The 27,777-nt window shown below is 45.0% G+C and overlaps 1 protein-coding gene and 1 pseudogene across 1 annotated transcript in view; one reads left to right on the forward strand and one right to left on the reverse strand.

The window, feature by feature from the left end:
- The first annotated feature begins 1,222 nt into the window (after window positions 1–1,222).
- Window positions 1,223–27,777, forward strand: part of LOC139565969 (protein O-mannosyl-transferase TMTC1-like) — a 93,946-nt gene continuing 67,391 nt past the window's right edge. The window contains exons 1-4 of the mRNA XM_071386707.1: window positions 1,223–1,645; window positions 6,636–6,813; window positions 12,393–12,466; window positions 12,673–12,855. Of these exons, the coding sequence (XP_071242808.1) occupies window positions 1,353–1,645; window positions 6,636–6,813; window positions 12,393–12,466; window positions 12,673–12,855 (728 nt within the window). The 5' untranslated portion in view covers window positions 1,223–1,352. The remainder of the gene's footprint in view (window positions 1,646–6,635; window positions 6,814–12,392; window positions 12,467–12,672; window positions 12,856–27,777) is intronic.
- LOC139565970 (E3 ubiquitin-protein ligase TRIM39-like) lies at window positions 22,475–25,641 on the reverse strand (annotated as a pseudogene).

Genomic DNA, 27,777 nt, shown 5'->3' on the forward strand with positions numbered 1-27,777 from the left:
ACTTATGTGTCTGTGTCGGCAGGTATGCAGACAAGGAGGCATACAAAGGTATGTCTATTGGTATGTTATGCAGATCACATGTACCATCCTCCTTCCTTACCTCTTCAATGAATATCCCATAGGCCACTACATTATGGACAAGATATGTGTATGAAAACCATTATTAAAACAGTTTTTTTCATTCACGTTCACCATAAAATCCAAGGTATGAATACTGTCATGTGCATGTTTTGTTAATTATCTGTATAATAAAAATGTTGGGATTCACAGACAATATCAAAGCAGAATAAAAACTTTAAATATGAGGTAAACCCCCATCAGAGCCCCAAGTCCAATGGGTATATCCTCTGACGTGTTGATGTTAATGTATTAATGTTCTCCGTATCCATAGCCAGAATGATTTTGCAGTGCACAGTGATTGAACAGGTTTCCTGTTATAGTCAGAGGTGTAGGGAGGGTGAAGTCTGTGAATCCCAAAATTTTAATTATACAGATTAACAAAACATGCAGGATTTTGTTCAGATATTGTTCAGATACCTGCTGACACAGACACAAAAGTGAGCAGCTCAGTCATCTGCACCCAATACAACATATTATCATAGCCTACATATTCTTACTTCTTTGTTGATTGATATCCATTAGATTGTGTCCATTTTCTGTTTTAGAAAGATTTGCACAAATATCATCCTGCTGTCCTTTTCAAAATCCAAATGTTTCAGTTGGGCAGAACCCCCACCAACTGAGGTTCCTCCTATTGGGTTCTTGGGAATAACCTTTTAGGGGCAAATTTCAGTGCCAAGAACCCTTAGGTCCTTTGAAGAACTTTGGTGATATTAGAAGAACCCTTGTCGAACTCCTAATTTTTTTGTGTATAATAAAGCGCTTGGCAGGGTAAGAGTCAGTGACCTCGAGCTCGGGGACAGAGACAGACAATGTCTTTGTTTTCTCATCTCTCCCACTCAGACTGACCGGACACGAGCATGTCCCTCTTTCTCTAGTAGCGCGTCCCCGCATGGCCCGTCCTAGACAATCATTAGTTTATTATTGGCCTAGTCTAAAGATAAAGGTCATGTCCGTGCCATAGCAATCGGCTGAAACAGTATGCCGCGCGCTATTGATTTTCGGTCTAGGTGGTGCTAATGAATCTCTCCAGCTCCGGGAAGGACCGTACTGCGCCGTGCGCATGCGTCAAGAGGAGGCTTCTCATTTCGCTGGCTGCTTTATAGTCAGTCCCCGCAGCCCACAGTAGGCAACACAGTCGCTACCTGCCTGTATAGCGGAACTGATATGGCTCTCTATTCACCCCGGCTTTTTCCCAGACCCAAGCGGCTTGTTGCCAGGCGTGGGCCGACATGACAGTACACGGACGAGAGAAGACCCCTGGCCGGCTCCGCCTGTCGGTCCCGTTAGAAGCGGGGAGAGGAGCAGGTCGATATGCGGTGCTGCTGGCTCTGTGCGCGCTGTGCTACAGCAACTCTCTGCACGGGGAGTTCGTGCACGACGATGTGTGGGCTATCAGCAATAACCCCGACGTCCGGCCCGGGTCCAGCCTGCAGAGCATCTTCACCAACGACTTTTGGGGCAAGAGGATGGCGGACAACACAAGCCACAAGTCCTACAGACCGTTATGCATCCTCACCTTCAAGTAAGTTCACTCTCTCCCCTATAGCTCTCTGTGGTTATCTTCCCAGCATCGGTTGCAAAGTCTCTGTAGTTAACTTGAACAGCTGGGTCTCGGGCTTGAATGAGAAACAACGTTGCTGAAGTTGGTGGCAATGTCCATACATGCGCTGGCCTCGTCAGCTATCCAACTTGTGATCCGATACAATTAATACCATGTATCGGTTCTCCGAAATAGGCTGACGTCATAGACTAGCCTACTGTAGGTTTCTTCTTGCTTTGAGCTGGGTTGAGCTTGGTCGATCGCCAGCGGTTATGAAGGACGCACATCTGCACCTACCATAAACAAACATGTACGTAGCCTAATGGGTTATAATCAGACTGATACGGCGGTCAGGTTGCGCAGTTAGCTAAACTTGCTGAAGCGTGCCATGAACACTGCTCACTCGCAAGTAAATACGATTTTATTTGTGCTCCTTGATCTTAGAATATGCTACAGAAATGCAACTTGAAACATTTTCAAATAGCCCAGAGTCGAAATACAGCTGGACCTGGCAGATGTTGACCGTTTTTTGCCTACACACTTGTTGCTTGCTGTGGAGTTCCTGAATTCGCACTCAACGTTCACTTCAATGTATTTTGGCGGATATGTTTGACGCTGCAGAACATTGATCGGTCACATTTTGGGATCTTAGTGTTGAATGCTGTTGTCAATTTAACAAACAGTCGTCGTTCAAGGGAACTTTTCCAGACAGTGTCAATTTAATCTCCGGGCACACACACTGGAGAGGACGTGTCACAGGCAGCGCAATGGTACGCGGGAGGGGTCTGGCTCTCGGCGCAAGCCTTAGTCAACCAGAAACATTAATAGCTTACCGATTTCACAGATTGATGAAAAACATACTACAGACTATTCGAAAGATGTTGATATGAAAACTACAAAAAATTATAATTGACAGAACTCTAGGCTCTGTTTCTATCTAGCACATGTAGGATTGATATTTAACCCTGATTTAACTAGGCAAGTCAGTTAAAGAACAAATTCTTATTTACAATGATGGCCTAACCCTAACCCGGAGGACGCTGAGCCAATTGTCGGCTGCCCAATGGGACTCCCAATCACGGCCGGTTGTGATACAGCCTGGAATCGAACCAGGGTCTGTAGTGACGCCTTTAGCACCGTTGCGCCACTCCGTCGCCCAAAAGAGGGTGAAGTGAAGTGTTATAATAATAGACATGTCCAGCAGGTCTGTATGTAGTCAGTGAGGGCACAAAGTGCTTGGTTTTCTTCAGCAGACAGGAAAGATTAAATATAAACAATAGATGGAATACTAATATGAACCATCAGGCGGTAGACAACCACAGGATAGACCCATTCTCTGCCTGGTAAAGCTTTGTGGTTTTTCTTTGCACAGGGCTGTGGATACACACACACACACACACACACACACACACACACACACACACACACACACACACACACACACACACACACACACACACACACACACACACACACACACACACACACACTCACACACCATCCTATGTATGGGACTTATCTATTGTAATACTTTGATTGCTTAGTAAGACATCATCTCCACTGTCAGTCTGTCGCTGTATCCTCTGACCTCTTCTCAGAGCCTGTACCGTCTGACAACCATGTGCTGCTCCTCCCCGACACGGCACGAAGCGCCAGAAAATAAATGTCAAATAAGTGTTTCTTCTCTCCGAGCTACATTCCTCAGTGTTTCAGCGTAGGTATCAACATCCTCTTTGAAAAGGGCACATTCAGAGCTGGAGACGCGTGATGCTGATTATGACAACAGAGAGGTTGTCAGCTGCTGTGTGTGTGCTGAATACTTAGTGCACTGGTTAAGGGGGAGAGGGAAGGCTGCTGTGCTGATGTGCTGAGGCCTTGAATGTGTTTCTCTCTTTTGAGGCGATGGATGGAGCATCTGGTTGTGTAGCGCTCTCCTTCTGGTTCTGCAGTTGGTTACCCACACACTGCTGCCAAGCCAAGCAGCTGAATCTCCATCTACACATATAGCCCAAAGCCGGCCAGATGTATTCTCTGTGGTGTGTACGCTCACGCACTTACACAAGCTACTCCTGCGTGTCTGTCTGTCTCAAGCCTGTAGTCCAATACTTTGTGACGGCACAGAGCGAAGGGAGGAGGGAAGTTGTCAGTGTCTCAGTGGCACTACAGTGCCTTGTCTGGTCTCCTCTGTATTTTCTTTAAATTCAGACTAAATTGGGCAAATCTGACTCACATTTACATGTATGCTTCATTATTTTGGGAGAAGGGCATATTTACACATGTACAGTATATGGGACAGTGGTACATATGGACACACACACACACATGTCCTTGAAGATCTGCCATTTTGACACCCGGAGACTCACACCTCATACACACACACCGACGCACTGTAACGGCTGTCTTCGGGTGAAAGAGAGGAGGACCAAAATGCAGCTTGATGATAATCCATATTTTAATTAGGATATTTAAACGACGAACAAAAACAACAAACTGACAGAAGGAACCGAAAACGCTACAGTCCTGAACATGGGAACACAGAACAGATGAACACACGAACAGGAACAATCACCCACAAACCAACAGTGAAAACAGGCTACCTTAATATGGTTCCCAATCAGAGACAACATAAAACACCTGCCTCTGATTGAGAACCATATCAGGCCAATAAGACAAACCTAAACAAAGAAACACATAACATAGACTACACCCACCCAGCTCACGTCCTGACCAACTAAACAAAGACTAAACAAAGGAAATAAGGTCAGGAATATGACACGCACGCACACATACACCACACCTGTGCCTGTGGGGGCCCTGTGCTCACTATAGCAGTGTGTTTCTGTGTCAGTGATCACTGTCGGGCCTCTGAGACGGTCCTCAAGGTGAAGGACACACACCCCTGAAGCACTCTAATGTAGCCTACTAATGGAACAATGGCTTTGGGGAGAGAGCAGGATGGGGACAAAGGGGGTAGATATAAGGAGGGACGGAGTGAATGGGATGAAAAGAGGGGCATAATAACAGAGAATGACAGAAAAACAGGCTATGAGATCACGTCACAGCTTACGGTCCAGCCGCCCCTCCCGAATCCCACACAGAGGACATAGCATAAACATGGTACAAAAGTGTAAAGACACAAAACCTGCTGAAGCCTCTGTCATATCCCCTGTCCCCTCCAGTACAACCAGGCTGCCTGGGGACAGTTACTTTGTCCTTTGGGAGCTGGATACCTGTCTGTTTCAGAATTGACCAGTGTAACCACTCTACCTGCACGGCTCAACACTTCTATCACAATACAGGCACTATAGTGCTGCAGCTAGGCAACGGTGAAACAAAAATGACACCTATACAGTGGTGGGCCTAGAGTTTTTCCTGGTCAGGGGATGTGGTGTGGAATACCTCCAGATCCTAGTCGTAGGCTATAAGAAAGGCCTTGTTTTTCCTGGTCAGATCACATTGTCAGGAAATTGTCCACTGTCCAGTGTCTGGTCTCTAATTGAAATGCATTAGTTTTAATAACAGAGTGCACATCCGCCATGACTCACTGAGAAGGCCTATAACACGATCCAATCAGAGGGCCGGCTTACACATGTTAATACCCTCTCCTCAGGGCATGCTACAACATCCACTATGTATGATCTATGATGTAACACAGGATATAGGAGGGGTGGAGCCTGCTTTTCATCATCACTTAACGGATTGGACGATGGCTTTTATGAGGCGTCCCCATTATCGCTTATGTATGACAATCAGCTCTACGGTCTTTCCCCCATTAAAACCCATGTTATGTTCTCTTCAGATTCCCTTCTGTCTCGTTAAGTTCTGTTTTCAGATTCTCCAAGTCTTTCATCCTGGAAATGTATGGGTTTCTTCAGTATTAGGACTCAGACTGTGCAGACTGTTTAATGATGAGAGAAACAGGCTGTTTTACAGAGATGGTGTAGTGCTGTAATTGAATTCATAATGGAGGTTTGGGCTTGGGATTCTTCTCTACTCTGAGACGGGGGAGGAATCGCTTAATATATGAGGGCGTAATTACAATCTCACGGAGAAATGTTTTTATATAACCTGAACTAATGGTTTTCTGTACTTGGCTGTGTAATGGAGATTTTACTATTGTGTTATAACTGTGTGGGTGGGGGAAAAATGTAATTTGAACAGACTAATATATGCAGATATAAGATATATTATATGAAGATTCCAAATTGCTTATCTCAGCCTTATTACACCATCAAAAAGCTGGTAATTAAGGGAAGGGAATATCCTCAACCAAAATGAAATTTAATTGTATTCAATTCATGTAATTACCTTAAGTTAGATACCCGTCCTGAATTTAATTGACTATGGTCGAATGGAATTGACCCCATCCGTGATTGGACTGTAGTCATTGGTGATGGAGGAAACTGTAAAGGAGGGTCACAGTTCCCGACACAGTGTGGCTGTGATGCATTAGCAGCAAATGTTTCATATCCTGCAGTTTTAGTTTGAATAAGTCTCTTTTCTCTCTAATTATGATGGTAAAATGGTGATTACAATCTCTCTCTCTCTCTCTCTCTCTCTCTCTCTCTCTCTCAATTCAATTCAATTCAATTCAATTCAAGGGGCTTTATTGGCATGGGAAACATGTGTTAACATTGCCAAAGCAAGTGAGGTAGATATTATACAAAAGTGAAATAAACAATACAAATTAACAGTAAACTCTCTCTCTCTCTCTCTCTCTCTCTCTCTCTCTCTCTCTCTCTCTCTCTCTCTCTCTCTCTCTCTCAATTCAATTCAATTCAATTCAAGGGGCTTTATTGGCATGGGAAACATGTGTTAACATTGCCAAAGCAAGTGAGGTAGATATTATACAAAAGTGAAATAAACAATACAAATTAACAGTAATATCTCTCTCTCTCTCTCTCTCTCTCTCTCTCTCTCTCTCTCTCTCTCTCTCTCTCTCTCTCTCTCTCTCTCTCTCTCTCTCTATCAGATTGAACATCCTCTTGGGTGGAATGACCCCTCTCTACTTCCATGTGGTCAACGTGTGTCTTCACTGTGCCGTGACCTGTCTGCTCATGCACACGTGTGATCGTTGCGTGTTCGACGACCCCCGTCTGGCCTTCCTCACCGCCCTCCTCTTCGCTGTGCACCCCATACACACTGAGGCTGTGAGTATGCACACACACACCACCCCCTCTAGCAGACATGCTTCTTCTCAATGACTCCTCCCTCACGTGTAGGACCAATCACATGGATTCCTTCACATACTGTGGAGTACCACTACCTTGTGACACGTGCAGTCATCCTCTGACATGGCTATCTGTGACCGTGCCTTCGCATGTGAGACAAGCTCAGGGCTCTCACTCACTCGTGTCACTACTGGGGAATCGGGTCCCTGTTCAATAAGTCTGGAAAAGACAACCTTCCCGGTTTCATATTACAGTTCCAGCTCCATGAATTTGGTCTTGAATGTTTCAAAAGTAGCGAGGGCATTTTTACAATTTGGGAAATGAATGCAAATCCCGTGTGGAGGCGAATCATAATTCATTCTCACAGGTGAAAGAAGAAGAAAGACTGATGTGTTAAAGTTAGTGCTCTGTAGAGAGAGAGAGAGTGAAACAGAGAGAGAGAGACAGAGAGAGATAGATGAAAAGGGCGAAAGAGAAAAATGTGGAGAGAGCGAGGGGGCAGAGGAATGTATGAGACGGTGGAGAGAGAGAAGGATAAGAGGAGGAGGAGGAGGAGGAGAGAGAGAGACACTACTCCCAGTCTGTGTCTAACATCCCAATCAGCCTTAGTCTCTCTGGTGTTAATCCTACAGGTCCCTTCATCATTCCATCTGGCCCCAGTCTCAGCTTCAGCCCAGGCTTCATCGCCCAACCTTCTCCCTAAACCATAAACTAATCATGGACCAACCTCCAGCTCATAACCCCTGTCCACAGCCACTCAAATTAGTCTTTAGCTTCCTAGCTCATACTAGTACTAGCCTCCCTAGCATAGGTTTTCAGGAGCTTCAGTCCCAGTCCCATTTCCACCCAGTGTCAGTCTGCCAGGCAGTCATGCAGTAAGTAGTCAGTCATTCTGAGGGCTGGGGCTGATGCCGCGGCTGTGTAGTGGCAGGTCTTTGGCAGTGCTGTGTCTCTGCAGTGAGTGACTGTGCCAGTGGTGCCAGAGTCTGATGAACTCAGTGCAGTAAACCGGTTACGTCATTAGCCAGGGGACCAGCTGGAGGTCACTTCACTTATACTGATGAGGAGGGATATACACACAATCAGACAGCGATTAAAAAGTGGCCTATCCCTCATCCACCCTCTCCGTGAAGCTCCTGGCATCACACAGTCCCTGTCTCCCTATCCAATATGGCCGCCATAAAGATGCAGTCATTCAGATCTGCAGCCAGTGAATGGAGGTGCTGTTCAAGGCTGAAAGCCCTCCATTCATCCCACTCTCTTCTCAATGGCGGCTGCTGAGACAGACTGGTCAGGTCATGTGGGGATCCCACTGAGCGTCTGTGTGTCTCACTGTCCACTTAGGCACACTCATGGTTGGCATGGCGAAGTAGATGTTGAGTGTGTTAGCTGTAGGGAAAAGACAGGCCAGACAGAGGTGAGGGACGCCATACTGTAGATAGTCATTTTTCTCCTGACTTTTAAAACCATGTTATTGAGAAAATTGTTATTTTGCAGACCTGAGAGAGAGTGTGTGTGTGATGTGTGTGATATATGTGTTTGGGTCTGTGTCCTTGGGCTGTACTGTATATTCTACTCCACGTGTAGATTTTAGAGTGGGGAAGCTGCAGCTGTGTTCAAATTCCTGCAAAATGATATAAGTGGCTAGAATGAGGTAGTCTGTGTGTGTGTGTGTGTGTGTGTGTGTGTGTGTGTGTGTGTGTGTGTGTGTGTGTGTGTGTGTGTGTGTGTGTGTGTGTGTGTGTGTGTGTGTGTGTGTGTGTGTGTGTGTGTGTGTGTGTGTGTGTGTGTGTGTGTGTGTGTGTTTGTGCGTGTGTGTGTGTGTGTGTTTGTGCCAGTGAAGAGAGCCCAGTGTGTGTGGAGAAGACCAGGCCAGGAGACAGCAGTGGAGAGGTGGGAGAGACATACTTACTATTACAGCAGCTCTGGTCAACACGATAGCTACTATTGAAACACCTTTATGTCCGTTTATGGACATGTTTGGTGCTGGGTTAAATAGGAGTAGTATGCTACTGACTAGCGTCCTGCCCAGGGGGTGTACTTGTACATCAAGCTGCCTCACGCTACAGAAACAGGATGGGCTCAGGCCGTTCTTGCTTGGACAAGGCTAATTACTGACTACTGTAGTAGGGATGTGTGGTGAGGTAGTACTTGACTGTAGTAGGTGTGTGTGGTGAGGTAGTACTTGACTGTAGTAGAGGTATGTGGTGAGGTAGTACTTTACTGTAGTGTGGTAAGGTAGTTCTTTACTGTAGTAGGTGTGTGTGCGATCAGGATAGAGTACTCAAATCCCCAGTTCCAGTCATATGAGAGAGAGAGAGAGAGAGAAGTAAATCAGTACCAAATGTCCCATTAGACAATTCCAGGGGGCAGGGTGTGTCTCTAAAGCACATTCTATTAGAAACAGCTGCAGCCCTAGAAGGGTGTGGCTCAGAATGTTCTAGAATGTGTGTTTCTCACTGCATGCGCACACACACAGCTGGTACTCCATGGGTACTCCATGGGGTAGGACATTAAAGGTCTGATTTAGATATTTTAAGTGAGTGTTAAGGCTGGGAGTGTTTTTGAGTTGAGATATACTGTTAAAGAATGTGTGGTGTGTGTACCGAGATGACACTGCTGAGTCACCTTCAGTCACAGTGGGAGGCAGGGATGGATGGAGGAAGATGAAAGGAGAGAAAGAACAGAGGTGAAGGATGAAGGGCAGTTGGATGAGGGGGTGGGAGAGAAGAGCGAGGACAGGGAAGGGTGGAAGACTCTTGTCTTCTTGAATGAAATATATAAGATACTGGGCTCCTCCCCCTGCTTTACTGATGAGCTTCTACAGCAGGAAAAGGAAATGCCAACAGTTACTGTAGTTCATTTTTGTTTATTTAGAAAAATACAAAGTGTTTGCATTCCTGATTCCATATATGATCATGAGTCAAATAATGCTTAATGAGGGCACCATCAGGATTAATACCAACACTTTGTATTTTCTTAAATACAAACCGACGATTTCTCAACAACAACACTCAAATAAGTGCAATATGCATGTGAAATGAATCTGTAAACATGGCTCAGACATATTATGCTATAATATCTTCTTACCAAAATAAAAATATGCGCTCTTGTGTGACTCTCATAAAGGAGGCGTGTCTACTTCTCATTTCCCACACCTGGCTCTCACTAGCTATGTTTCTATTAACTTGTCCAGTTATTTCGTTTTTCTTTGAAGTTTAGAACGTTTGCATAGAAAATAGACGCGACTATTGCCTGCTAGGGTGTGTTTCCATTTGAACGATCTTGTGTCGATTTAAAAACAGCTGGACATAAAGATGCCACAGCAACAAACAAAATCAAAAACTTTTTTGCAAAAACCTACAATGTCGAATAACATGTTTGTGGTTGAACTGTTTCTGTGACCCATTTAGTCAAATTGAATAAACTGGTGACAGACTGTATTCCCTCACATCTGTCTCATGTCTCCGGTAGAGCCTGAAGAAAGCCAGCATGTATAGAATGCAATCATTTACTAATATTAGCCATGTTCTAATAATTATCCTGTGCCAACATGGTCCGTGCCATTGGGAAACGTGCACTACTGTACATCTGAAATAAATGGATGGTGAAACTTGCCAGTCAACCAGAAAAGCAATTCTGGCATTCTTCAAAGTCAGGATAATCCTTGACAAATGTTTGTTTTTTTAATAGTTGGAAAAAATATAATTAAATGTAGAGTGGAGCTTATAGTTAGGTGATGACCTTCAAAAGTATTCGCCAATCATAATTTATATATAAAAAAACATTTCCATCATTTTGTCACAAAGAAAGTTCGACAAAATAAAAACCCACCCTTGTCAAATGGATAAAAATGTTGTCGATCTTTTGAAAATGTCTCCTATATCGGCTGTTTCCATTACACGTGTCTTCTGCTTCTGTCGAATAAATCTGGGCCATTGGAAACCTGCCGACTGTTAAGTAGCTCTCTGTAGCCCTGGAGGTCCATCCATCTGTAGTAAGTACAACACAGGGTCATTGGCCAATTCATTGACAATTATGGCTTTAGCTTGCTCATATAGAGCGGATATTACCTGTTTTCTGAAATGGGGGCGAAGTGTGTTGGCAGTTGCATAGGCTATTCTCGTTGAGCGGTGGTGACACTCTCTCTCTCTCCATCGCCGTTCTAATCTACTGGGGAGCCCTAATGTTCCCAAACTGGAGATTTAAATGATGATAGAGTATCCTGATTTAACGACTCCATCATTCGCCATCGCACAAAACTAGTTCCGGGCTGTTATAGGGATTGCAACGTGCACATAGGCTGTAGTTTTTGTTTACGGAATAGCCTGAAATTTAGTTGTTTTTTTAGCTCAGATTTACGCAAGAGGCCTAAAATGCAGTGTTAGCCTAGTGTTTTTAAAATATATCTTGTATGTATTAATTCGGATTCACAGTGCGTACCGAATCGAGGTCCCTGTACACACACACACACACACACACACACACACACACACACACACACACACACACACACACACACACACACACACACACACACACACACACACACACACACACACACACACACACACACACACAGTGACAGAGGTTGGCTGTTTTGCCAGTTTGATTAAAAGGTTCTGGGACCGACTGTTATATTTACAGACTCTCTAGAGGGTGGCAATCAATCTACTTCTTCCCGTCCTCCTCGTCTATTGCTATCCCGCTCCTCTCTCCTCCTTACCCCTCCCTCTCTCCATCCCCCCGTCTTCCTATCCTGGAGGTTTTGAGATTTATGATCCCACAGCTCCTATCCGACCCTGTTCATCTCTGAGTATGACTTTTTCTCTCTCTCTGTCTCTCTCTCTGTCTCTCTCTCTGTGTCTGTCGCTCTCTCTGTCTATGTCGCCCTCTCTGTCGCCCTCTCTGTCGCTCTCTCTGTCTCTCTCTGTCTCTGTCGCCCTCTCTGTCGCTCTCTCTGTCTCTGTCGCTCTCTCTGTCTCTGTCGCTCTCGTTCTCTCTGTCTCTGTCGCTCTCGCTCTCTCTGTCTCTGTCGCTCTCTCTGTCTCTGTCTTTCTCTCGCTCTATTTCTCTGTCTCTGTCTGTGTTTTTTATCTCAGTCCCAGTTGGACATGTCAGTGTGCTCATCCAGTCTGACTAACTACCTCACTGCAGCAGAGACTTACAAACTGCAGACCTCACTGGAACATAACGTACCCCAGACCCAAACAGAACTGTAACACAACCTAACATATCACCAGCTAACATATCACACTTTAAGTATTGCCACCTAACTAGGTCTCTCTCTTGGAGAAGAGACTCAAACATCAGGGCACTTTGTGGTAAATATACAGATATTACTGTCTCATCTCCAACCTGCCCTGAACTGTCTCTGGACTTCTGCTGACAGACTGTACCATAACACAGTGCTATGTAACAGAGTTCTGTGTCTCAGTGTAACCTAGCAACATAATAGACTTACCTATGGACACCCACTCTACTCTGTCGCTAGTCTACAGGTTGTCCGGGTCACCTGAGCCGCAGGACTAATGTCAACTCATGTGTGCATGTTTCAGGTGTCTGGTATCGTGGGCAGGGCGGATGTCTTGGCCTGCATGCTGTTCCTCCTGGCCTTTCTCTCCTATATTAGGTAAGAAAACCCTAACTCTCTCTCTCTCTCTCTCTCTCTCTCTCTCTCTCTCTCTCTCTCTCTCTCTCTCTCTCTCTCTCTCTCTCTCTCTCTCTCTCTCTCTGTCACTACTCTGGGGGGTGGATTGTGTAGTTTTTTTTACACTGTGGGCGTCATTTTCTCTTTACTTAATAGCACTCCCTCCTCCCCCTCCTCTCTCCCCCCAGGTGTGTGGGTGTGTGTGGATCTGGTTCTGCAGACTCTCTGCCCTCCACGGTGTCTGTGTGGGCGCTGGGTGCCAGTCTGCTGCTGGGCACCTGTGCCATGCTGGTCAAGGAGACGGGCATCACCGTCTTCGGGGTGTGTGTGCTCTACGACGCCCTGGTGCTCTGCCGCAAGCCCCTCCTCTTGTAAGTCCACTGTGTGTGTGTCTGTGTGTGTGTGTGTGTGTCTGTGAGTGGGTGTGTTAAGACGGCTTGATTGCCTAAGAAGCCCTTTGTCACTGTTGTCGGCTTGTGTGTGTATGAGCTGATTATATGTAATTAGCTGTATGTGTGTGTTGTAAAGAAACACATCTTTGTGTGTGTGTGTTTGTGTGTGTGCACCCTCCACCCAGGTCATTTCAGTATTCCTACAGACCAGGGTTCCTGTTATTCTCTCCTAACTGTTGACTGTTCTCCTAAAAGCACGGTTGGACCGGCCAGTTAAGTTGGTGGATCAGCCATCTATAGAGACAGAATAACACGTGTGTACAGTAACAGGCCAAATGTTGGTATGGGAATGTCATGGATCAGACGAAGGGAGAGACGGGTGAAACTACTGCTACGTAGACTGAGTGTGTGTCTGTGTGTGTGTCTGTGTGTGTGTCTGTGTGTGTGTGTAGTCCACCCTGCCAAAGCCAGGTCCTGATGTTTTGGGGGCCTCCACCCCATGCAGTGTTGGAATGTGCTGGAATTAGCCTGTGTTCAGTGGGCTGGCCTCTGATAACACATTAAAGGATTTAACAGTGAGGGGGGACGTGTGTGTTTGTATTAGGGGGTTATGTTAGGGTAACTGCCCCAGGCATCTGTCATTGAGTCGTATGGCTGTGGGACTTGAGTGTGTCTGGGTGTGTGTGCGTCACTATCCATGTGTGTCTCTGTGTGTAAATGTGTCCCTTAGTAGTTGGATGTTTTTCTTCGTGTTCGCTCATCACACCACGTCCTGCCAGAAATCTACTCTTGGCATCGTGTCTCTCTAAGCCATGTCCTGTGTCTTGTTTATGTCTTCCTCTGGATGGACACCTCTTAATATGACAGTGGAGAGCTCAAACTGTGTGTGTGTGTGAGTGCTAACGCTGACAGACAGCCCTGGACTACAGGCCTCTCATAGAGACTCACTGCTAAGCCTCTGTAATAGCCTTCAGTATTGTTGTAGTATTACTACAGCTGTACTGGTGTGATAGTGAATGAGTGCACCACTAACCCCTACTGTGGGCTGATGAATGGTGTATAGCACTACCGCTGCTACTTACTCGTGGCTTTGCTTTTTCTCTCTGCTGCTCTGGACTAAAGCTGCCTGCTAAATAGTTAGTGGTGACTTCAATGTTGACTCCTATAGCTTTAAGACACTGTTCTGTTGTTAAGTTACAGTACAGGGTTGTTGCTTGTTTAATGTTTTTGTGTTTTACTTGTTTTATTGTTCTATTCCCAACACACACACACACACACACACACACACACACACACACACACACACACCCCCGAACAGCCGTGTTGGCCAGCTGCCAGGCCTGGCTGTGTGTTTACATGGCACAGCAACATGCCTCTGCGTCTCCAGCCAGAAAACACACACAAACTGCACACACAACTTCAATTCCCTCCAGCCACCAGAGAACACCCAGAGTTATGTCCACAATCAGGCACCATGTCTGGGCCACAACCCTGATCTCTGCTCCCTGTCCTCAGTCACCAAAACTGCTCCTGGCCCACAGTCTTCTCTTCGTCCCCTCTTTCATGTGTGGAGCTGCATACCTCCAACCACCGGCACTGCAGCCTTGAGTCATACCCCAAACCAAGCACTGATGCTGGGCTTGGACTCGCTCTCATCCCCTCCAGACCAACATCATCACTAGTAGCAGGAGAGATAGGAGAGATGAATTGGTGTGGGGGGAGAGGGTAAGAGACAAATGTGAAATAATAATGTTTGTGTGTGTGTGTGTTCATGTGTTTCTGTTTTTGTGTAATCCTTTGCAGTATGTTAAAGCTCCAAAGACAAGCCCAGCGCCCTATCAGTGTCTCAGCCAGTGGTGACAGGAACTCTCTCTGAGGGATGGCGTGTGTGTTAGTGCAGAAGAAGGAATCTCTAATTTGACCGCACGCACATCATATTTCTTCTCTGAAAGCCGATCTGCCATGGGGCCTGCGGTGGGGAGACCTCGGAGTGTGTGTGTGTGTGTGTGTGTGTGTATGTGTGTGTGTGTGTGTGTGTGTGTGTGTGTGTGTGTGTGTGTGTGTGTGTGTGTGTGTGTGTGTGTGTGTGTGTGTGTGTGTGTGTGAACGAACCCAGCAGAAAGGGATGGAACAGAAAAGAGTTGTATGTGTCTGCTGTGAGCTCCACAGGCCCTGTTAGAGGGAGAGAGAGAGAGTATATGAGCTCCACAGGCCCTGTTAGAGGGAGAGACAAAGGGAATGCGAGCTCCACAGGTCCTGTTAGAGGGAGAGACAGAGAGTATATGAGCTCCACAGGCCCTGTTAGAGGGAGAGACAGAGAGTATATGAGCTCCACAGGCCCTGTTAGAGGGAGAGACAGAGAGTATATGAGCTCCACAGGCCCTGTTAGAGGGAGAGACAGAGAGTATATGAGCTCCACAGGCCCTGTTAGAGGGAGAGAGAGAGTATGTGTATGAAGGCATAGAGAGAGGATGAGGAGAGGGAGAGGGTATTCAGTGAAAACACACTCTTTCCCGGCCTCTCGTCTCACTGTACTGTCTTTGATACTGGTGCCAAGGAACAGGAAATACGGATCATCTCAGGAATTCAGCGAGGAAGATCCAATAGCATTTCCAGCCAAACCCCCACTTCCTCTCTCCTTCTCTCTACCTTTCTCTCTCTCTCTTATCCTCTTTCACTCTTTCTCCCCATCTCTTTCCACCCCCTCCATATCTCTTTTTCTCTTTTCCCCCTCTCCCACTCTTCCCTCCGGTCGCCCTTTCTTCTGGACTGCAGTAGCTGTCAACATGCATTAGATATGCGTTGGAGATAGGTTAGTGATATGTTGGGGGTGCGTTAAATCTCTCCCCACGCCTGGCTCTTTGATATGCTGGAAAGATTTAATAGATGCTGATTCAATTTGGGCCTTAATTAAACACCATCAGCTGTTAATGTATCTATAGGCTGGACTAACTGATGGAACTGAGGGAGGGAGAGGGAGGGGAAATAGAGGGAGAGAGAGAGCAAGAGGGAAGGACTTAAGGAGGGAGAGAAAGATGGAGATAGTTTGTGAGCCTGTGTGTACACTGTGTAATGTTTGTGTGTGTGTGTGCGCACAGTCAACTATCTGTAATGAGAGCCCTTGGGCCACAGCTCTCTGGCCTGTTTGGAGACCTCTCACTGATAAGCAGGGTATGTGCACGGTGTTGAGCGGTGCGAAATCCTGCTATCGCTCACAGAGCGGTGCTTGCTCCGGCACTCCACATCCTTTCCAACCGCTAAAAACCGCTCCACGCTCACAGGAAAAAAAACGTATACCACAAATTAGCTCCATTCATTAAAATAACAATTTAACCAACACCTATCTATTTTAGTGACTACTTGGACCTACAATTTGGTTGTGAAGTATTGAAACCAAACCATATGATTGGAATGAAAAGTACTTTAATAAACATGAAAAGGTGAATGTAAGAAGCCCTCATCATTTCAAATAGGCTACATGTCATATTAAACAGCATATAACACTCTAAATAGGTCAGGAGCCAGACAGAGAGCCTAAGAACGAACGGACATTTATTATTTTGTCGATATTATATCAAGGCAAAGAAATACATTGTGAAGAATTTGCGAGTGTGACACAATAGGCTGGTAGGGACATAAAGCACTCTGCATTTAAACAACATTTTGTATATTAAATCATTCAAGTCTATAAATTCCGCATATAGGCTGTAACTTAGAATTTAAATCCAAGTTAAACGAAAAATGTCTTATTAGGCTCAGTCTACAGTGTCTTTGAATTTATTTTAGAAATACGAGTTTAACCAGCTTGCGATGGTGCCTGGAGAACAGGCCAGCAGCAGAGATAATCCTCTACCCGCTTGCAGAGCCACTGGGGATGCTAAACACCCTTTTTGCCACTCTTGCCAGGCTGGGCGGACATGCAGAGTTGTTTTTCAACTTTTCTATAGGTAGGCCAAATGGTTTTTAGGCAAAATAAACCAATCAAACGGAAAGCTCCTTGAAAGTGAGCATATGCCAGGCCTATTGGGCCAAAATCAATTGCCTATTGTATAGAGATAATAGAGCAAAAATGAACAAAACCTTTAAGAGATCTGATTTTTAGTTTGTAAATAATTTGCTACAATGACACACTTAATTAGCTACCCACCTCGTTCCTTTCTGTTAGCATGTGCATGTAGTAAGCACACCATCATGCTTTCAGGATATGTGTCCTTTCAGATTCCACAATGATTCTTTAGTTACATCACCACACTCCCTCTCTTGCTCTTGGTCCTCATCTTTGTAAGTCACCTTGATTTTGCACCTGTGTGCTTTGTCAGTTTCTTTATGACAATATTTAGTGAACTCCATGACAGTAGTTAAAGCAAGGGGCTTTAGCAGCACACAAGTAGACTACAAATGCATGCCGGGCCAGACATGACCTGAGTTCATGAAGTGAGCGCTACTGGAGCACAAGTGTAGCGAAATTGGAGCGGGCGACTAGGCCGACCCTGCAGCCTTTGGGAATCTCGTTCACAGTCAAATTGGGCACTCTTTGCTCCGCTCCAGTTCCGTTCACATACTCTGGTGATAAGCGGTCCGGAACTGTGATTAAACAAGCCAACGTGACAATGGAGGGAGAGAAAGAGAATGAGGGGCGAATGAAAGAAAGAATGTAAAGGGAGCATGCAACAGAGAGGAGGAACAGAGAGTGACGGAAAAGAGTGAGTGAGAAGAGAGAAGGGAGTGTGAAGGCCTGTTTTTAGATGGATGAATTGTCATTCAATTAGCCCCAGGGACCCAACACATGGGCCAGGGGGCCCCCCCACACACCCACACAGGCCAGGGGCCTGAACACTAATTGGGAGATTATTTAGTAAATGTCTCATCAAAAAGATGTCTGGTGATTTTTGTTGTGGTGAGCATATTTTTTCTCTCCTGCCTAATTTGTTTGGCACCCGTTTATCGTCAGCCCACGCAGCTGGAGAGCAGCCAATCGGATGGGAGTACAGATGTTTTAACCGCTTCCTGTCTCAGTAGAGAGCACAGTATTTTACACTACAGTTGCAGTACATTAATCACACGGCATGCTCTTATTCCAAGCAACCTTATGTGCTGTATATGCCTTGTTTAAAAGTGCCTTGCATATGGAAATACTGAGAACTCCTCTTACAGGGATCACATCCAGGCAGGAGAAATTGATCACTAAAAGTGGTTGACCACTATAACCATATTCACTATAAGCAGAGTACTAAACTCAGCAAAAAAAGAAACGTCCCTTTTTCAGGACCCTGTCTTTCAAAGATAATTCGTAAGAATCCAAATAACTTCACAGATCTTCATTGTAAAGGGTTTAAACACTGTTTCCCATGCTTGTTCAATGAACTATAAACAGTTCATGAACATGCACCTGTGGAACGGTCGTTAAGACACTAACAGCTTACAGACAATAGGCAATTAAGGTCACAGTTATGAAAACTTAGGACACTAAAGAGGCCTTTCTACTGACTCTGAAAAACACCAAAATGAAGATGCCCAGGGTCCCTGCTCATCTGTGTGAACGTGCCTTAGGTATGCTGCAAGGAGGCATGAGGACTGCAGATGTGGCCAGGGCAATAAATTCCAATGTCCTTAAAGTGAGACGCCTAAGACAGCGCTACAGCGAGACCGGACGGACAGCTGATGGTCCGCGCAGTGGCAGACCACGTGTAACAACACCTGCACATAATCGGTACATCCGAACATCACACCTGCGGGACAGGTACAGGATGGCAACAACAACTGCCCGAGTTACACCAGGAATGCACAATCCCTCCATCAGTGCTCAGACTGTCCGCAATAGGCTGAGAGAGGCTGGACTGAGGGCTTGTAGGCCTGTTGTAAGGCAGGTCCTCACCAGACATCACCGGCAACAACGCCGTCTATGGGCACAAACCCACCGTCGCTGGACCAGACAGGACTGGCAAAAAGTGCTCTTCACTGACGAGTCGCGGTTTTGTCTCACCAGGGGTGATGGTCGGATTCGTGTTTATCGTCGAAGGAATGAGCATTACACCGAGGCCTGTACTCTGGAGAGGGATCGATTTGGAGGTGGAGGGTCCGTCATGGTCTGGGGCGGTGTGTCACAGCATCATCGCACTGAGCTTGTTGTCATTGCAGGCAATCTCAACGCTGTGTGTTATAGGGAAGACATCCTCCCTCATGTGGTACCCTTCCTGCAGGCTCATCCTGACATGACCCTCCAGCATGACAATGCCACCAGCCATACTGCTCGTTCTGTGCGTGATTTCCTGAAAGACAGGAATGTCCTTGTTCTGCCATGGCCAGCGAAGAGCCCGGATCTCAATCCCATTGAGCACGTCTGGGACCTGTTGGATCGGAGGGTGAGGGCTAGGGCCATTCCCCCCAGAAATGTCTGGGAACTTGCAGGTGCCTTGGTGGAAGAGTGGGGTAACATCTCACAGCAAGAACGGGCAAATCTGGTGCAATCCATGAGGAGGAGATGCACTGCAGTTCTTTATGCAGCTGGTGGCCACACCAGATACTGACTGTTACTTTTGATTTTGACCCCCCTTTGTTCAGGGACACATTATTCCATTTCTGTTAGTCACATGTCTGTGGAACTTGTTCAGTTTATGTCTCAGTTGTTGAATCTTATGTTCATACAAATATTTACACATGTTAAGTTTGCTGAAAATAAACGCAGTTGACAGTGAGAGGACGTTTATTTGTTTGCTGAGTTCATATACAGGAAGTGTACTATATGGTTAATACGCTGCCATTTGAAACACAGCCGTAGAGAGTGTTTATGAGACGTGTCTCTGCCCTGTGAGTTAGCCCTTCTCCATATCCATTAGGTCTGTGTTAGCTCTGCCCGATAATGTCATCTCCTGCAGGCATGTTTACAGACAGCTAGGAGAGATGAGGGGCCCATCACACTGGGTTATGTGTTTCTGACTGGGGCCCTCTGCTTTAAAAATATTCAGACCGAGATAGCTGAGGTCCAGAGGGGGTTTGTGACGGAGGAGTGTGTGTGTGTGTGTGTGTGTGTGTGTGTGTTGTACGGTATGAGTGAATGCATATGGCTGATCAGAGAGTTCAGCTCTGAGTAGATCTCTCCATAAACCTGTATACCTATACAACTTAACGCAAGTTAGTGTGTGTGTGTATCTGCTGTATTTATGATAGTGTGTGTTCGATTGGAGGCAGTGACTGTGTCCCTCATTCTTCAGGGGAGGACCAGAACTGTCAGTTGAGTTTCTTGTTAGGCTTGATCTCTGTGGCTTTCCGTAGGAGGGGTTCCGTTCCCCCTGCCTTGCTTGTTCTCTTATTAAAGAGACCTCTAATTGACAGAGAAACACAACACAATTTCTATTGTGACATTTATTATCTCTCTCTGTGCAACGGCCTCAGAGGAACCTTTGAAGTCAGTGCATGTGGTGCAATTATCCAAAGTGATTTTGTTGGTGTGTTTTTACTGTTTTTATGTGTGCTTTAAAAAAAAGTTGGTTTTGAAAAGTTGTTGTTGATGATGATGATGATTATCAAATAAGAGTATCAAATATGTCCCTGAAGTCTGTGTGTGTCTTTGTCCTTGTGTACATGTGTGTTGGAGATATGTTTTCTTTATGTTTCTGTGAGTTCTTTTGAGATGAAATCATTTGAAGATTCTGTTTGCTCAGACAGAACCCTTTGAAATATGTAGAACGTGAAGAAGCCTCTGCAGAGAGTATGTCTGTCAACATGAAATGGAGCGCTGGAGATAATTGTGTGTGTGTGTGTGTGTGTGTGTGTGTGTGTGTGTGTGTGTGTGTGTGTGTGTGTGTGTGTGTGTGTGTGTGTGTGTGTGTGTGTGTGTGTGTGTGTGTGTGTGTGTGTGTGTGTGTGTGTGTGTGTGTGTGCGCGCTGCTGGGTAGCTTACATGCCTCTTTAGGCCATCAGGGTAGGTCTAATTGGGAGATCTGCTAAGTGTTTTTCTGTAGTCAAATATGGAGATTGACTTGAACAGCGTACTCACTGACCTTTGGCTAATGCTATAGTGTGTGTGAGAGAGAGTGTTTATGTGTATGCCTGCTTGTGTATGAGTTTGAGTGTGTTTTACTCAAAGCCTAACTTGGCTCTAATGCTTTTTAAATGGACCTGAACATTTGACATTTGCCACATTAGGGGAAAGCATTGTGACAGCTGGTCAAAGGGTTTACAGTATTGTATTGCTATCTGTTCTCTACACTGTGATACATCACCCAGCTAATCTTTAGTGTCCATGCCTCCACTGCCTAATGCCAATGCACTGTTGCACAAAGACATGAAATATGTGTAGTGAACCTCTTTACTGGCAGTAGAGAGATTGTTTTGTCCCACCAAACATTTTGAAGGCAACATTTTCTTTTTCAGGCATTGTCATCAATTCTAGCTAACTATTGTGACAGATGACTGACAGTGTAAAAGAGGGACAAAGAGGTTGAGAGAGGCAGGTAGAGAGGGTTATTTGATTGCAAATACAGTGCATTTGGAACGTATTCAGACCCCTTGACTTTTTCCACATTTTGTTACGTTACAGCCTTATTTTATAATTGATGAAATCCCCCCCTCAATCTACACACAATACCCCATAATGACAAAGCAAAAACATTATTATAATTATTTGTTTTTGCACATTTATAAAAAATTATCTGATATCAAATTTACATAAGTATTCAGACCCTTTACTCAGTACACTGTTGAAGTACCTTTGGCAGCGATTACAGCCTCGAGTCTTCTTGGGTATGGCCCTACAAGCTTGGCACACCTGTATTTGGGGAGTTTCTCCCATTCTTCTCTGGAGATTCTCTCAAGCTCTGTCAGGTTGCATGGGGAGCTTCACTGCACAGCTATTTTCAGGTCTCTCCAGAGATGTTCGAAGTCCGGGTTCTGTCTGTGTGCCTAGGGTTGTGTGCTTAGGGTCGTTGTCTTGTTGGAAGGTGAACCTTCGCCCCAGTCTGAGGTCCTGAGCGCTCTTGAGCAGGTTTTCATCAAGGATCTCTCTGTACTTTGCTCCATTCATCTTTCCCTCGATCCTGACTAGTCTCCCAGTCCCTGCCGCTAAAAGACATCCCCACAGCATGACGCTGCCACCACCATGCTTCACCGTAGGGATGGTGCCAGGTTTCCTCCAGATGTGATGCTTGGCATTCAGGCCAAAGACTTCAATCTTGGTTTCATCAGACCAGAGAATCTTGTTTCTCATGGTCTGAGAGTCCTTAGGTACCTTTTGGCAAACTCCAAGATGGTTGTCATGTTCCTTTTACTGAGGAGCGGCTTCCGTCTGGCCGCTCTACCATAAAGGCCTGATTGGTGGAGTGCTGCAGATATGGTTGTCCTTCTGGAAGGTTCTCACATCTTCAGAGGAACTCTGGAGCTCTGTCAGCATGACCATCTGGTTCTTGGTCACTTCCCTGACCAAGGCCCCTTTTCGCCCGATTGCTCAGTTTGGTCGAGCGGCCAGCTCTAGGAAGAGTCTTGCTGGTTCCAAAATCTCCTGTTTTCGCTTTGTCATTATGGGGTTTTGTGTGTAGATTGATGACGGAAAAAAACAAGTTAATCAATTTTAGAATAAGGCTGTAACGTAACAAAATGTGGAAAAAGTCAAGGGGTCTGAATACTTTCCGAATGCATTGAATATACACAGTGATGCATCATCCACTTTATCATATAACCTATGGAGTGTCAAATTTAAGAATATATGGACTTAAGAATAATCAGTCATGCAACTTTTATCACTGTTTTTATTGAAGTAAATTTCCTTTGAATGTTTTCCTTTTCATTAAATAAAAGCATGTATTTATATGTTAAAACAGAGAGATTAGAGAATATTTTACATTTTAATTTGATTGAGGACATCAGGTAAATATGCATAATTGTGGTGTTACTTGACTATCTATGATTTGTAAACGTATTACCTGTAATATTGCAAAAATAAAATCCTTCCTCATCGATGCATGTAGGCAATATTGTGACATTGTTAATCAGTCTGTGTGATAGACAGGAGAGATGATCAGCAGGCAGAGTTTACTACCATAGTTAGGCCACAGGCAAAAGTATGGATAGAGTTTCTCAGCAAAGGTACAGTTGTCACGATCGTTTGTAGAAACGGACCAAGGCGCAGCGAATGTTGAGTTCCACATCATTTATTAATAGTGAAACTTAACATAAACAATAAACGAACCGTGGCTACATACACTTACTCAAAATACAATATCCCACAAAACACAGGTGGAAAAAGGCTACCTAAATATGATCCCCAATTAGAGACAACGATTACCAGCTGCCTCTAATTGGGAACCATATCAAGCACACCAACATAGAAATATGAAAACTAGAACACCACATAGAAATAATAAACTAGAACACCACATAGAAATAATAAACTAGAACACCCCAGTCACGCCCTGACCTACTACACCATAGAGAAACAATGGCTCTCTATGGTCAGGGCGTGACAACAGTCAGTGAAAGAGTAGATATGAGACCTGGCCTCCACATCATAAAAGGAGACCTGACCCTCCTCATAATCCACAAACACCCCCACCTTCTGGGGATTCTCTTTCAGGGAGAGGGGGGCAGTGGGGCTAGAGTTAGCAATGTACTAATTTCCATTCCTCAGCCACACAGTCCAGTATCCATTCTCATGGGTCAGTGTGATTTTCCCCTTCCTGTTGATGGACTCTCTGGCCACTCCTAAAGTCCAGTCAGTCTTCCCATTGACAGTCACCTCATAGTAAAATCTCCCTGAGGAGAAGCCCTCTTTTCCCAAAACATTGCCAAAACAATCAAACATTTTTGGGTTGTCAGGAAGATTAATTGATGTTTTTCCATGTCTCACTTGTTTCCTATCTTCAGACATGATGATGTAGGGATGTGCTATATCAGGATCCAGAGTCACATCCACTGCATACTGCTGAATCCTCTTCAACTCAGCATCACACAACTTCTTCACTTCACTCATCATATCTTTATTTAGTGTATCCTTCAGTTGAGACACAGCTCTCCTCACAGTCCCCACACACAGATCACTGTGAACGCTGATCTCAGACCAGACTTTGGTGGGTGGAGGGGTGCAGAGGGATGGACAGCTCTGTAGGAGGTGGAGGTGGTCCTCAGTGTGTGAGAGCTGCTCCAGCTCAGTGCTTCTCGTCTGTAGCTCAGTGATTTCCTGCTCCAGCTCTTTAATGAGCCCTTCAGCCTGCCTCTCTGCTGCTTTCTGCTTCTCCTCAATCACCTCAATGAGCTCAGCCTGGCTTCTCTCAATGGAGCGCACCAGATCAGTGAAGACCTGTACACTGTCTGATATCTCTCTCTCTGCTTCTCTCTTGCTGAGATCTACTGAGTGTTTGGATCATATGCTGGATCATATGCTGAACTTCTGCGTCAGTCTTCCTAAGCTGAGCCTTCCTCTCTCCACGCTCTTCCTCTAGAGGGACAGTGTCATGACACTTGTGGTCTGTGCAGAACTGACACACACACATCTTGTCAGTCCTACAGAACAGCTCTAGAGGTCTGTTGTGCTTCTTACACATCTTGTCTTCTAGGTTCTGCACAGGATTGATCAGCTTGTGTCTCTTTAAAGCTGAGACTTCAAGGTCTCTTCCCCGTGCAGATGTCACAGGACACTTCTCCAGGTTAGGCAGAGGACTCATTTTGACCGTTGATCATTATCTTAACATTTTCTGCAACCTCTCAACATTGTGTTGACACGAAGCTCAGGTCTTCTGTAGAATTTCTCCTTACACATTGGACACTGGCTCAGGTCAGTGGTAACCCAATACCCGCTGATACAGGCCTTGCAGAAGTTGTGTCCATATGAAGTGGTGACTGGCTCAGTAAACACATGTAGACAGACTGAGCACAGACAGGCGACTGCTGGAGGTTTCCAAATCTAGACAGAAACCAGAGGTGAAACCATAAAGCATTTCCTGGAGTCAGTACCCTGTGGTGCTGCTGTTCATAGTTTCCAGTTGAGATGTTTTATTCTGATCGGATCACATATGGGATCAATCTTGATAAATCATTTCTTTACATGGCATATAAATGAGTCATTTTACCAAAGAGAATTTAACCCAAATTATGTCTCTACATTAAATTAAGAAAACAAGAGGGGCCTCCCGGGTGGCGCAGTGGTCTAGAGCACTGCATCGCAGTGCTATGCTGCGCCACCAGAGTCTGGGTTCGCGCCCAGGCTCTGTCGCAGCCGGCCGCGACCGGGAGGTCCGTGGGGCGACGCACAATTGGCTTAGCGTCGTCCGGGTTAGGGAGGGTTTGGCCGGTAGGGATATCCTTGTCTCATCGCGCTCCAGCGACTCCTGTGGCGGGCCGGGCGCAGTGCGCGCTAACCGAGGGGGCGGGTGCACGGTGTTTCCTCCGACACATTGGTGCGGCTGGCTTCCGGGTTGGAGGCGCGCTGTGTTAAGAAGCAGTGCGGCTAGGTTGGGTTGTGCTTCGGAGGACGCATGACTTTCGACCTTCGTCTCTCCCGAGCCCGTACGGGAGTTGTAGCGATGAGACAAGATAGTAATTACTAGCGATTGGATACCACAAAAATTGGGGAGAAAAGGGGATAAAATTTAAAAAAATAAATAAAAAAAGAAAACAAGAGAATACATAAAACATCCTTGCAATCTCTCTACTCACCTGTTTGTGGCTATTTTCTTTGTTCCTTCTGTCTGTATTATTAAAAGTTGATCATGTTTAGCGTTTTAAGAGATTTCCAAAGAGTTTGCGATAGTGTGCTCAATATACTATGTCTCTCCACTGAAGTTTCACTGAGTGAAGTTATATCTACAGTACAATTTCTGCGTCACACAATATTGCTATGCACTTTGGAACAGTAAGGGGATGGAGTTAACCCTTTATATGGACCCTTTATAGTGCCCTTAGACACTTCAGAGACAAAAGTTAACAAACGTTAAATAATAAGATTAGCTTGAAATCTGTTAAAACATGACATGTACTTTTTTATAAGATCGTTTTTTCTTGAGTGTTCAACTTTAAAGTTTTCCTTCAAATGTGCATTACCAGTCCTCCCTGTACGATATTGCTGTATACTTTTTACTGCACTGTAAGGTTGAAAGGGATATTTTACTTTTTCTATTGTGCACAAGGTTGAAGTGTTATTATATTTTATGAAAGGGGTTCGGAGAAATCTGCAACATGATATACTTTATGCATAAGATCTGTCTATGAATTGTCATGAGGTTATTTGTTTATTGTGTATTGTAAAAATCTATTTTTTGTATTCCCTCCTTCCTTCCCCTTCACTGTAAACTGAGTCAGTGTCTGTGTGTGGGTGACTGAATGAAAGGTGGATGGAAAGGGACTGGTGGTGCCTGCTGAGTGATGGAGCTGCCATCTCTCTGTTACTCTATGGATATTAGATTACTGTGCTGTCACTCTGCCTGCCCAGCTGCTCACACAACAACACACCTGGACAGACCGGCAGAGATAGAGACCCAGCTCTCATCAAATCTTAATGACCTGGGGTGTGAGTGTAATTATGCCTTTTTGAGACAATGTTCTGTGACTCAGCACAATTGACTGTATCACACCCAGAGGAAAAGAGAGAGAAAGAGAGATTTGTTTTCGTAGTTCAGTGGAGCATCTGCTCAATGTATCTTCTGGACGTTCCTAATTAGCAGCTAGGGAGCCTGTGTGTACATAGCTCTCAAGGATTTATGAATATGAGTATGTGTCTCCCTCTGCACTCCCCTCGCTCCTTATCTTCCGATGCCTCTTCCTCTCTGCTCTCCCTCTCGATCTCCTTTCTTAGAGGCGTACTGTGGTTTAACCACTCTATGGAGCCCAGTTGTCTGTTACTTCAGTGGTAACCGTAATATTATAACTCTCACACACACACACTACGGGGTACCCAAACCAGGCCCTGAGTGGCTTAGAGTTCTCTGGGCAGTGAGGTTTCATTAGTCATTGATTAGAGATGATGGTTCACTCTGGCAGATAATTGAATTCTCCTTTGGCCTCTTGTTTTAGAGAAAGCCCGGGTCCAAGTCAAATAAAGCCAGTAGGCTCATTTCAAAAACAATGAGGCCAAACATAATTAACTTTAACACACTGGCTCGGCCTCGTTATCGACTGATTAGAACAGAGTGTCTTACTGTAATGTTTTTACTCCTGGTGTAGACATGCAGTAAACCACTAACTCTACCTCAACACCCTCGCTTTGCTGATCTCAGATTTGACTTGTAATCCTGCCGACTCAGCCTCAAGTTCAATGCTCAAATATTTTTCTCTGTTGCACAACCACACAATGTCCACAATGTAAGTTCAGTTATTGAGTGTGTGTGTGTCTGTGTTATTCAGTTTGTGCAATACAGGAGTGTTTGCATATATCTGATTTTGTAATGGTCGATCACAGCCTCTGTGCCTCTCTACCTTTGGCTGATCTACAGTGCCTTCAGAAGGTATTCACACCCCTTGACCTTTTCCTAATTTTGTTGTGTTACAGCATGAATTTTAAATGGATTAATTGAGATTTTGTGTCACTGGCTTACACACAATATCCCATAAATTCAAAGTGGAATCATGTTTTTAGATATTTTTACTAATTAATAAAAAATCTGAAATGTCTTGAGTCAGTAAGTATTCAACCCCTTTGTTATGGCAAGCCTAAATTAAGTTCAGATGTGAAAATGTGCTTTCAAAATCACATAATAAGTTGCATGGACTCATTCTGTGTACGATAATAGTGTTTTAACGTGATTTTTTAATGACTACCTCCTCACTGTACCAACCACAAAGACCAGGGTGTTTTTCCAATGCTTCGCAAAGAATGGCACCTATTGATGGGTAAAAAAACAAACAGACATTGAATATCCTTTTGACCATAGTGAAGTTATGAATTATACTTTGGATGGTGTATCAATACACCCAGTC

The sequence above is a fragment of the Salvelinus alpinus genome, chromosome 37 (assembly GCF_045679555.1).
Source record: "Salvelinus alpinus chromosome 37, SLU_Salpinus.1, whole genome shotgun sequence".
Classification (NCBI taxonomy): domain Eukaryota; kingdom Metazoa; phylum Chordata; class Actinopteri; order Salmoniformes; family Salmonidae; genus Salvelinus; species Salvelinus alpinus.